Source organism: Orycteropus afer, unplaced genomic scaffold (assembly GCF_000298275.1).
Source record: "Orycteropus afer afer isolate SDZICR_OR568_19922 unplaced genomic scaffold, OryAfe1.0 scaffold00070, whole genome shotgun sequence".
Classification (NCBI taxonomy): Eukaryota; Metazoa; Chordata; class Mammalia; order Tubulidentata; family Orycteropodidae; genus Orycteropus; species Orycteropus afer.
The window spans coordinates 8,694,842-8,707,547 of record NW_006921657.1 but is presented as its reverse complement, the minus strand read 5'-3'; the positions used below and the strand labels follow the sequence as shown (position 1 = coordinate 8,707,547).

The 12,706-nt window shown below is 38.5% G+C and overlaps 1 protein-coding gene across 1 annotated transcript in view; it reads left to right on the top strand.

Moving 5' to 3' along the window:
* The window catches only part of VPS26A (VPS26, retromer complex component A), a 63,095-nt gene that overhangs the window by 6,849 nt on the left and 43,540 nt on the right, over positions 1 to 12,706 (top strand). Inside the window, exon 2 of the mRNA XM_007940671.1 lies at positions 3,787 to 3,936. Within this exon, the coding sequence (XP_007938862.1) occupies positions 3,787 to 3,936 (150 nt within the window). The remainder of the gene's footprint in view (positions 1 to 3,786; positions 3,937 to 12,706) is intronic.

Sequence of the window (12,706 nt, the reverse complement as noted above, 5' to 3'; positions counted from 1 at the left end):
ATTTTTGAACAATATCATTAATATCACATGCAAGTAAACTCTTGCTGAAGATAATTCAAAAATGCTTGCAGCAGTATGTTGACAGAGAACTTCCAGAAATGCAAGCTGGATTCAGCTGAGGATGTGGAACAAGGGATATCATTGCTGATGTCCGATGGCTCTTGGCTGAAAGCAGAGAATATCAGAGAGATGTTTATGTGTGTTTTGTTGACCATGCAAAAGCATTTGATTGTGTGGATCATAGCAAGTTATGGATAACATTGAGAAGAATGGGAATTCCAGAACACATGATTGTGCTCATCAGGAGCCTTTCCGTACACCAGTATGGACATGCAGTATCCCCTTGTTCGAACAGAACTGCATGGTTTAAAATCAGGAAGGGAGTGCATCAGCAGTTGTATCCTTTCACCATACTTATTCAGTCTGTATGCTGAGCAGATAATCTGAGATGCTGGACTATATGAAGAAGAGCATGGCATTAGGATTGGAGGAAGACTCATTAACAACCTGTGATACACAGACAGCACAACTTTGCTTGCTGATAGTGAAGATGACTTGAAGCACTTACTGATGAAGACTGAAGACTTCAGTCTGCAGTATGGATTACATCTCAACACAAAGAAAGTGAAAATCCCCACAACTGGCAAATAAGCAGCATCACAATAAATGGAGAAAAGATTGAAGTTGTAAAAGATTTCATATAATTTGGTTCCACAGTCAACACCAGTAGATGCAGCAGTCAAGACATAAGACGTCGTATTGCACTGGGCAAATCTGCTGCAAAAGACCTCTTTCAAGTGCTGAAGAGCAAAGATGTCTCCTTGAAGACTAAAGTGCACCTAATGCAAGCCTTGGTATTTTCAGTCACCTCATATACCTGTGAGAGCTGGACAGTGAACAAGGAAGACCAAAGAAGAGTTGATACTTTTGAGATGTGGTGTTGGCAAAGAATACTGAAAGTACAATGGACTGCCAAAAGAACAAGTAGATCTGTCCCAGAGGAAGTGCAGCTAGAATGCTTCTTGGAAGCGAGAATGGCCAGACTTCGTTTCATCTACTTTGGTCATTTTGTCAGAAGGTACCATTCCCTGGAGAAGAATATCATGTTTGGTAAAGTGGAGGGTCATCGAAAAAGGGGATGGATTGACACAGTGGCTGTAATGATGGGCTCAGATATAGCAAGGATGGTGAGAAAAGGACTGGGCAGTGTTTTGTTCTGTTGTACATAGGATTGCTTTGAGTTGGAGCCAACTCGACGGCCCCTAACAACAACAAAAACAACCAACATTTATATATCCATTTTGTTGATGGATATTTGGATTGCTTCCAGTTTGGAGCTATTATGAATAATTCTGTTATGAACATTCTTATCCCCTGATTCATGTATGTCAGAGTTTCTGTAAGGTATATATCTAGAGGTGAAAATGGGATATGCACATCTTCAGCTTTGCCAGATAATACCAAACACGTTCTAAAATAGTACCAATTTTTATACTCTTAGCAGCCCACTGAAAGATTTTAAACAGGGAAAGATATGATTAGATTTGTGTTTTTAAAAGATCATTCTGATTGTTGTGTAGGGCAAATAAAAAAGGAATGTAGGAAAACTCCAAAGGAGACTAAAACAAACAAACAAAAAACAACCAAATTCATTGCCGTCAAGTTGGATCCGACTTATAGTGACCCCTCCTTGGGTTGCCGAGGTGGTATCTTATGGAAATAGATTGCCCCACCTTCTTTCGGAAGAGTGGCTGGTGGGTTTGAACTGCCAGCCTTCTGGTTAGCAGTCAAGTGCCTTAGGCACTATGCCACCAGAGCTCCATTAAAGGAGACTTTTGTTGTTATGTGCCATCGAGTCCATCCCGACTCATAACAACCCCTTCTTGGGTTTCCGAGGCGGTATCACTACGGAAGTAGATTGCCCAACCTTCCTTCCGAGGAGTGGCTGGTGGGTTTGAACCGCCAGCCTTCTGGTTAGCAGTCAAGTGCCTTAACCACTATGCTACCAGAGCTCCTTTAAAGGAGACTATTCTCTTTTAAGTTAAAAAGAGGCTGGAACTTTCACTGGTGACAGAAGTAATCCATAGCTATATCTGTATCAAATGGGGGCAGTCGGGGTTTAGTGGTAGAATTCTCTTCATATGGAGACCCACTTTTGGGTCCTGGCCAGTGCGTAGCTGTAAGTGGAGGCTTGTGTGTTGCTGTGATGTTGGAACAGGTTTCAGTGGAGCTTCCAGACTAAGACAGACTCCAAAGAAAGGCCTGGTGGTCTGCTTCTGAAAATCAGCCAGTGAAAACCCTGTGGATCACAAGGGTTTGGTCTTCAACAAATCAGGGGGATGGTACAGAACTGGGCAGCATGTCATTCTGTTGTGCATAGAGCTGCCATGAGTGGGCAATGTTGGGCAAATGTTGTCCATTTGCTCTTGTATAGTTGATTGTTGTAAAGAACATGAAGGAGCTCTGATAAACTAAAAAGCAAACTCACTGCTATCGAGGTGGATCCGACTCATAGCAACCTCTCCTTGGGTTTCTGAGGCAATACGACTATGGAAGTAGACTGCCCAACCTTCCTTCCGAGGAGTGGCTGGGAAGTTTGAACTGCCAGCCTCCTGGTTAGCAGTCAGATGCCTTAAACACTACGCCACTGTAGTGGATAAGGCACTACTTGACTGCTAACTGGAACATCAGTGGTTCAAACCCACCAGCTACTCTGCGGGAGTAAGGAAGACTGGGGGATCTTCTTCCATGAAGATTTACAGCCTCGGAAACCCAGTGGGGGTCACTATGAGTCAGAGGGGATTCAATGGCAGTGAGTTTTTTTTTTTTTTTTTAAAGGAACATGGGCCTCTCTTGGGTGTCATTCTGTTGTTCATGAAGTCCCCATGAGCCTGGGGCTGATTCTTACACAGCTAACCACAACAACATTCAATATCAGAATTGTTAATGGTTCTATATTGTTATTACCAAATAATGTGCTTTGGTACTGGTAAGCAATTGCTCTTTGTTCCTTATTATATTTCTGTCACATTTGGGATTTACAGAACACGGCTTGTATATTTTCTTTGGAGAATTGGCAGAAATGTCACTAGTCCTGTCCCAGCACTAGTTTTACTCCAAGGGCTTATCCAATGTAATCCTATTCAGACCTGCTCTAGTCTAAGAATTTATGGCAAGTAATACATGGTAATATTCATCTGGATTTTAAGTAATCTGTATTGATTATATGAGTTTTGCTGTAGTGAAATAACCTCACAGATGTAAAATTTAAGGTAATTTCAATTCCAAATGTTAAGAATTAATTTTTCAGATTTCTGGTGTATGTTACCCAAACCTGAAACACACTGCCATTGAGTCAGTTCTGACTCATAGTGACTATTAGGACAGAGTACAACTTGCCCCATGGGGTTTCTAAGGCTTTACATCATTTTGGAGGCAGACTGCTTCATCTTTCTCCTGTAGAGTGACTGGTGAGTTCCAACCGCTCACCTTTTGGTTAGCAGCCAAATACCTTTCCCACTGCATTCCCAGCATTTCTTGGTGTATGTTAGTATTTGATTATTTGTAGTTGTTACCTATAGAAATGATTGCAATATAGCTGATATTTTCAAATGACTGAAATGTTTAAATTTGTTTAATTTTGATGTAGCATTTGCTAGAAAGGGCTATCATTCCCTTGGAAACTTGTCAAGTTTTAGTCTATTTAACTGTAGGTCATAGGTAGTTAAATTTGAATTACAAAATGTAGTAAACTTGATGATTATGAGCATTTTCCTTTTATTTCAGAGTTTTCTTGGAGGCTTCTTTGGTCCTATCTGTGAGATCGATGTTGTCCTTAATGATGGGGAAACGAGGAAAATGGCAGAAATGAAAACTGAAGATGGCAAAGTAGAAAAACACTATCTCTTCTATGATGGAGAATCTGTTTCCGGAAAGGTAAATCTTTTTATTTGGGAGAATTAACCTAGTTGTAGGACAAGAATTTGTCATGAAAGTGGCTTGTGTTATTTTTAAATTTGATTTTATTAGTGATGGAAATTTTTTTTCTGAAGGTCAAATAAATCCCTGATTCATGAGAACATTTACAGGAATGATTCTTAAACCTGGAAGTGTATCAGGGGCAGGTAACTTCTTGAAATTATGCACACAGTTTGTGTGTTTGTTATTGTGTATAGCTGTCTAGCTTCTGACAGTTTCTCCAATGAGGCTGTGATCCACCCAAAGTTTGTTTCTCCTTTATCATAAAGCTCAGTTAGTTGTAGAGGTTGCTTTCTCATTTTTTGTAAGTTATCTCTCTCGCTACTCTGTAGAGGACTTATATTTGGAATGTGTCAGGATGTGGTCACATACATTTATGATATCGTCTTCAGGACTTTACTTTTTTTCTTTTTCCTTATCCATTTATCTATAAGATTTTTTTTTTACCTTAAGGAATATGATGAATAGTCATTAGTATTGAATGGTAATATCATAGATTCAAGCCATAAGACATTTCAAATGATTTTTTAATATAAATTTTTAGGGTTTTTAATTTCTGCTTATTAAAGTAATACATGGTAGACAGTTTAGAAAGTAAAATAATTATCTTTAGTCCCATCATATGGAGATAATTCACTGTTAAAAATTTGAATTTGTTTCCTTCTACTGTTACTACATGAATTAGTGTTTACATGTTTATAGTATATTAAGCATACCATTTCCCTGTTGTTGGATATTTAAATAGTTTCTTTTTTCAGGCTGCTTTGAGTATATTTTTTCTCTAGAATAAGGTTCTTGGAAATGAGTTGCTGGACCAACAGAGCTCTTGATAGATATTAATAAGTACTTTCTAGAAAAATTGTATCAGTTTACATGTTTACCAGTAGTGCCTTGTTTTACCTAAGGCTGCATTGAATATGCTCACTTTCAAATTTTTGCTATTGTGGTAGGCAAAAATGATCTTATTTTAATTTGGGTTTCTTTGATTACTAGATAGGTTGAACTTAGGTTTATTTATGGGGGGAGCTCTGGTAATGTAGCCTAAGGCATTTGACTGCTAACCAGAAGGCTGGTTGTTCAATCCCACCAGCCATTCCTCAGAAAGAAGGTTGGGCAATCTACTTCCATAGTGACACTGCCTCGGAAACCCAAGGAGGGGTCGCTGTAAGTCGATGGCATATTAGCCATTTGAGGTTCTCTCTTACTGTCTATTTAGATCCTTTATCAAATTACCTGTTTGGGTTCTTATTAGTGTCTCATCTGAAACAAAAAATTTATATTTTCAAAATTTTTTATTGTGCTATAGGTGAAGTTTACAGAGCAAATTAGTTTCCCGTTCGATATTTTGTACGTGAAGTGTTCCATGTCATTGGCTGTGTTTCCCAGAGTGTGTCACTACTCTCCCCATTTCCGCCCTGGGTTCCTTGTTTCCTTTTGTCCGAATTTTCTACCCCTTCTCCTTTCTCCTCTTTGTTTTTGGGAAAATGTCCTTTTGATCTTATATAATTGATTGTTTTAAGGAACACATTCCTCTCTTGGGTGTTATTGTTTATTATTATGGGCCTATTGTTTGGCTGAAGGGTGGTCTCCTAGAATGGCTTCAGTTCCAAGTCAGAAAGGCATGTTAGGGCCATAGTCTTGGGGGTGAAACACATTTTTTGTTTTGCGATTTTATTTCCCTAATACTCTTTCTTTTAAAAGGATGGGAAAGATAAAGAGCTCTAAAGGAGGGCTGACAAAATCATCAAAAAGATCGTATATGTTAAATGAATAAATAAAAGAAGTATAAAAGAACTAATGTTTGGCCAATGGAAAAGAATGCTTGTTAATATGCTTTGAGATAGGTATGGGAGGGGTAGGGATACCATTGAAGTATTCTTTTTCAGATACTTCCTTTTATAGATGGACAAGTAATATCTTACCTGCTAGATAGTAAGCTGTTGAAGATAAGGGCTTCGGCATGTGCTTCTCTATTTTCCATAAAAAACATCATAGTGCTGATTATGTAATAGATTCTCAGTAAGTATTTACTAGATTTATTTACTGTTTTTAGATTTAGTAAGGGAACATTCGCTGTCTGGTTTAAAGTAATGTTATATCACATGGGCTAAGTAATGTTCATGGTGGACGTTTATGGGATAAATAAAGGAAGAGGGGGAATGCTTGAGGTAAAACTGAAGTTACTTCATTATATTTTTTAAAAATAGCTGGCATTCAGAATACATTTTTGGAATTGCTAAAAATTATGTCCTTATTAATAACTGTGTTGTTGTTATTTGCCGTCGAGTCGGCCCCGACTCATAGTGACCTCTCCTTGGGTTTCCGAGGCAGTATCACTACGGAAGTAGGATTGCCCAACCTACCTTCCGAGGAGTGGCTGGTGGGTTTGAACCGCCAGCCTTCTGGTTAGCAGTCAAGTGCCTTAGGCACTATGCTACCAGAGATCCTATAACTGTAGAGAGCATTTTTTTTTTAATGATAAAAATGTCTTTTAGGTAAATACTTCCTGTTGCTCAAAAGATATACTCTACCTTAAATCTGATTTATTGTCCTGAGATTTTTTTCATTTTTTAAACCTTTTTATTGTAAGATAAAACAAAAATAAATAATAATAAGCATATTTACTTGTAATCACTATCAATTTAAGAAGTAGAACTTTGCCAGCCACCCCTTTGTCTCAACCCAATCACAACCCCTTCCACTCAAAAGTAACCAAGCACTAAGCTTACTTTATGGTAATAAACTTCCTTGTGGGTTTTTTTTCTTCCTTTCTTGTGTTTCTTAATTGTTTAATCTTGCTCGTTAAAAAAAAGAAAGTCATTATGGATTTTAAATCTCTTAGTTTATAGGTACTCTCTTTGTACTTTCTTTTCTTTATTTTATATATACACACACACACACACATATATGTACATATACATATATGTGTACATACACGTACATATATATACATATATATATGCACACACACACACACACACAAGAAGAACTTGGGCCATTCAGAATGCAGAATTTTCCACAGTGTGGATTTTGTTGATTGCTTACTCATGATACAGTTTAGAGTAGTTTTCTCATCTTTATGATTACCTGTAAATTGGAAGCTGGATCCAGGGGCTTGATCAGAATTAAGTTAGATTCCTTTGGCAAGAATACAGGTGGTGGTGTGTTCTTTTATCAAGAGTATATATAATCTCTAGGAACTCTGGTAGCGTAGTGACTGCTAACCAGAAGGCTGGCGGTTCAAACCCACCAGCCACTCCTGGGAAGGAAGGTTGGGCAATCTACTTCTGTAGTGATACTGCTTCAGAAACCCAAGGAGAGGTCGCTGTGAGTTGGGTCCAACTCGATGGCACAGAACAAGCAACAACAACATACATAATCTATGATTTTCTTCACCTCTTTCTTTTTCTTTTGTAGCTATTGTATCCTAGTTGACTTAATTCACTGGAGGTTATAAAATGGTCATATATTAAATTCTGTTATTTTTATTTACTTTATAAAGAGATGCTTCTTAACTGTTATTTTGTTGCCTAGTGATTCAGTACATACGGGAAAGAAATTTAGTAACTTGAAACAACACAAATTTGTTACCTCACAATTCTTGTGTGTCAGATGTTTAACTTGAATTAGCTGGGTCCTCTTTTCCACGGACTCACTAGGCCTAAATCAAAGCCTTGGCAGACGGTGCTGCAGTCTCATCTGAGGTTTAAGGTCCTCTTCCAAGCTTACTGGTTTTTGACAGAAATCGTTTTATTGTGATTCTATGACTGTTCCATTTTCTTGCTAGCGATTGGCTGGGAACTGCTCTCAGCTGCTACCCTCAGGTCCTTGCCACTTGGGCCCCTTTGCTCACAGCACGGTACTTTGCTTTATTTTCCAAGCCAGCAGGAGAGAATCTCTTGGACACTTCACCTTCCTTAAAAAGGGCTTACTTGATTATAATGTTATAAAATTCACCTTATTAAAGTGTACATTTCAGTGACTTTTAGTATATTCACAAGGTTGTAAAACCATCACCACTAATTTCAAAACATTTTTATCACCACCACAAAACTCCTTGTATTTCTGTATATTTTTGAAACTGTCATATTTCTAACTCTCCTTACTAATATGTTAAAAACTGTTCACTTACCACTAAGTTATTTCCTCTTGCTAGTTTTTGTTACTAGTAAGTACTTCACTAGTATTTTACTTTCAAATACTTGACCTTATCAAGTGGTCAATAACACACCAGAGGGCTTGAGTATTAGTAGTAAAACTGAAGTATTAATTTCAGAGGCTATTTTCAATTGAACCTTAAAATTCAATTTTGTCTACAGCTCAATTTTAAGTTATGATCTTGTCTTTTAATGCAAATTTACTTTGAAGTGCAGAAAGTAAAACCTTACTTGGAACTTAACATAATTTCTGGACAGCAGCTTTAAGAAAAAATTGTTTTTTTCCTGCATTGCTTTTTCTTGTGAAAATAATCCTTTCTTGTCAAACTGTATCAACATTGCCGAGAAAATTATTCATTCTATAAATATGTATTATCTACTGTCACAGCAGGCAGAGAGTAAGAGAACTTCTTATTAGATCTGTTTAAACAGTAATTAAGATTTTGTAATTAAGATAGTTGGTAATTAATTCAAAGGATATGTTGTTTTAGAAATCAGTTTTTACTATTTTCTACTTTCATTTATAAAAGCATTTTTATTATTTGATTTCAGAAAGGAGCTAGATTGGCCTGTGAAAAGTTCAAAAACCTTGAAGTGGTGATAGTAGTGCCAAGCCACTCTCGGTGAACTCTGCATCTAGTCTTTGTTGCAAAAGAGAACAAAGGCATACATGCATACATACATAAAGTCTGAGATTATAGGAGTTTATAGTGCAGTTATTTCAACAAGGAATATTTTTATAGTATCTTTCATCAGCATGAATATGGACCATACTTTTTTTTTTTTTTAATTTAAATAAATTTGGGTGAAAGTTTAAATAAATTTGGGTGAAAGTTTACAGAGCAAATTCACATTCCATACAACAGCTCACATATACTTTGTCTCATGACAATGTCTGCAATTTCCCACAATGCAACAGCTCCCCTCCCACTTCCTTCTGATAGTTACCTCTTCCCTGTGTCCTTCCCTCCCAAGCATTCTTGCCCCCAGTTACCTCTTTCCTGTGTCCTTCCCTCCCATGTACTCCTGCCCCCCTGAGCTGTCCTGTGCATACACAGCCTTTCGGTTTTCCTATGAGTGATCTCTTCAAGGAGTGTATCTGTCTAATGTAAATGTTCAGCTCATATACCTGTCTTTTGTTTGGCATTTCCAGACTTGAAGGGCAGCTAGGGGCCATAATCTCAGTGGTTCTATCAGGCTCTATCAGATCAGCAAAACTGGTTCTTTGTTTTCCTAATGATTTTGAGTTTTGTTCCACATTGTTCTTCCATTCTATCCAGGATCTCCTACAGAGATCCCCCTCTGAGTGGTTGACAGTGGTAGCTAGGCACCATCTAGTTCTTCTAGTCTCATAGTCGTATAGGCTGAGGATCCCATGATGTACCAGTCACTTGGATTAATTGTTTCCATGTGTTCTGGTTACCTAGTGCCTCTCTAATAGGAATATACCACAAATAGAATGGCCTTAACAAACAGGAGTTTATTCTCTCACAGTTTGGAGGCTTCCAAGTTCAAAGTGCCAAGCTCTAGGGGCTGGGTGAAAGCCCCTCAACCTTGGGGTCCAGCTCTGCCTCCTGCTCCCAGCCCACTGGAGCTAAAGGTGTTTCTTCATTCAGACAGCTGTTGGCTGCTGAGGCTGACAATCCCAAGGTTGACAAGCGAAAAGGCATAGTCCCAATGTTACCAAACCACACGGCAGGCCATTGTAAGTCCCAAGGTCAGCAGAACATGGCAGGCTGCTGAACAGTGACACGGCTACATGCAGGGTCCAAGTGTGCCATAAGCTAGAGACTATTTCCAAAGCTGCTACTTACATATGAGAAGCACACCACATACCCAAAGGCAGCTACTCAGATGCTCCCAGTAGATTCCACCATGGAGTTGATTACCAGTCCATCATGGGGAATACTACATCCAGCTGCCCAGCCACTCAACCAGGCCTAGTCAAGTTGACACACAAACATAACCACCATACCATGTGTCTTTGGTTTTCTTCATTCTTCTTAGCTCTGGATGAGGAGACACCCATTGTTGCAGTTAGATGTCTGCTCGCAAGCTTTTAAGATCCCAGTCACTACTCACCAAAGTAGGATGTGGAAAAATGTTTTGGCTAGTATGTTACGCCAATAGAGCTTGATTGGACCATATTCTCTTGATAGGAGTTGGACACTAATCTTGGATAACCGTCCTATCAAGGTACAAATAACTTGGTGCCTTGCTAAAAATGACTCTCTAAATGGCTTGTAGTACCTTGGTATGACATATTTGTCTTAAATAAAATATAGAAGAACTTCACTCCTTGAAGACTGCATTATTTGAAACATGTATAGAACATTATATGCTGAGGAATGAGCTTTGAAACAGGTTGATAGGGCCATGAATATATTCTGTACCTAGATTGTTTTCCAAAATTTCATATTCATGACCTTTAAAATAGATTTGCGTATTCTCAAATGTCTCCACACAAATGATTTATTAATAGCAAAGGAAAAAATAGTAACTTTACGGTGGAGAACCAGAGGGAATCCCCTTAACCACTTTACTGTCAGTAATATTGGATAAACTGGCTGATTGTACGCTTCCTAATAGGATAACACTGACGACACAACTGCACTGCTTTGGTTTTCTTGTCAGAAATGTATACCCTGAATCATCAAACACAGCCATCCCCAAACAAATTAAGACATTCTCAAAAACCAGTTGCCAGATAGACATTTAAAAAAAAATCTGTTTTCTGTGTGCTTTATTGGTACAAGTTGGAGGACAGCTCTAATTGCTGTCCGTCTTAGGAAATAGCTAGGAGTTATGCTTGTTTTATATGTAGTTCAAACCTAAAATTCTACTTGTTTATGTGATACTTCTCTAAGTACTTTTCTTTTTTAAAATATTTTTTTTTCTCACTTTAGAAGTATTATTTGCTCATTATATGACTCAACAGCACATAACAACAACATATATACATAAAAAAAACTTGAAAATTACAGAACACTCTAAAGAAGAAAGTGAAAACTACCCATAACCAAAAGTAACTGCTGTTAAGAATATTTACTTTCAGTAGATTTTGAAATATAATCAGGATTATAATTGTATATATTTTTGACCATGCTTCCTTCACGTAACAAATCATGCCCATCTTCCCACATCATTAAAATTCTTTGACACTATTATTTTTAAAATTGTAATAATATTTCACCATATGGATATACCATAATTTAATTATTTACCTCCTTGTCTGAGGCATTAATTTTGAAAGCAAGTAACTAACTCATCTTGGTTACAAATATGAAAGATAAAAAAGAGTGAATATTTTACTTTATGTAGTTTGCAGACAGAAGTAACTGGACCTCTGTTTTATTGGTCTCGATGTTTAGGATCTTTTGAGAAGCATCGTTTGGAAGAAAAGCTCTTACGAGTCATGTTGCCAATATTTCTTAAAGAATAAACCTGAAGTATGCTGTTGTGTATGAAAAATAGATTTTGGTATTAGCTAAACCTAAAATGTTTGGAAATTTTTTAGTATGTGTGTACTCTCCAAAAATTTTTTCAGATTAAAAAATTAAAAATTTAGGGCAAGATGGTGGACTAGGCAGAAAGACTGCACAGACCGTCTTCAACAAAGAAAAGGGCCGGCACGATGGCGGACTAGGCAGAAGGACTGCACAGACCCTCTTCAACAAAGAAAAGGGAAACCAATTAACAGACACAGAAGATAATCTTGGACCCCTGAGCCTTGAAGGGAAGGATACAAAAGTGGACTAAACCCCAACTAGCAGAAGAATTTGCATGAAAATACCAAAAAAGGAGACACATGGAGCTGCAGTCTGGCAGCGGCCTGAGCGACCCTGACGGCAGACAACAGGGCTTGGAGATTCCCGAGTGGTGGTAGGACCTAAGAATTAACCCAAAAATCACCCTGCTAGCCAGGGACTGCACGGAAGACTGCACGGTGGCTGGGGAAAAAACGGAGAAGGTGAAGAGAAAGGTGGGCTGAGCTGTGGACTTTCACTGATCCAGAGGGTGCCGCCATTTTGTAGGTTTAAAAAGTGGCTTGACTATTTTGGATATTTAAAGAGACGGTGCTCTCGCAGATTCCTGTGGTGGTAGGACTTAAAAATTAACCTAAAAATCACCCTGCTAGCCAGGGACTGCACGGAGGACTGTGCACGGTGGCTGGGGAACAAACAGAGAAGTGAAGAGAAAGGTGGGGTGAGCTGTGGACTTTTACCAGTCTGGAGGTCGCGGCCATTTTGTAGGTTTAAAAAGCGGCTTGATTATTTTGGATATTCAAAGAGACAGCGCTCTCATAGATTTCTGGGGCTTAAGAACACATTCTGGTTTCCAGCAACCCCAAGGACACTCGGGGCCTGCAAGACTGAAAGGTATGACGTTCTTCTTGTTACTGCACCTTACACCTGCTTGGTGAATGGAGGTGTAGCCATCCCCACTCCCACCTACCTTCTGGGCCCACAGGAACTCCATCACAGTCTGTGTGCTCAGACAGAGCCTGGGTGCCCTACCCAGTCCTCCACCGATTTTTTCTTTTTTGCTTTCTTTTTCCCGGTGATTAGTTT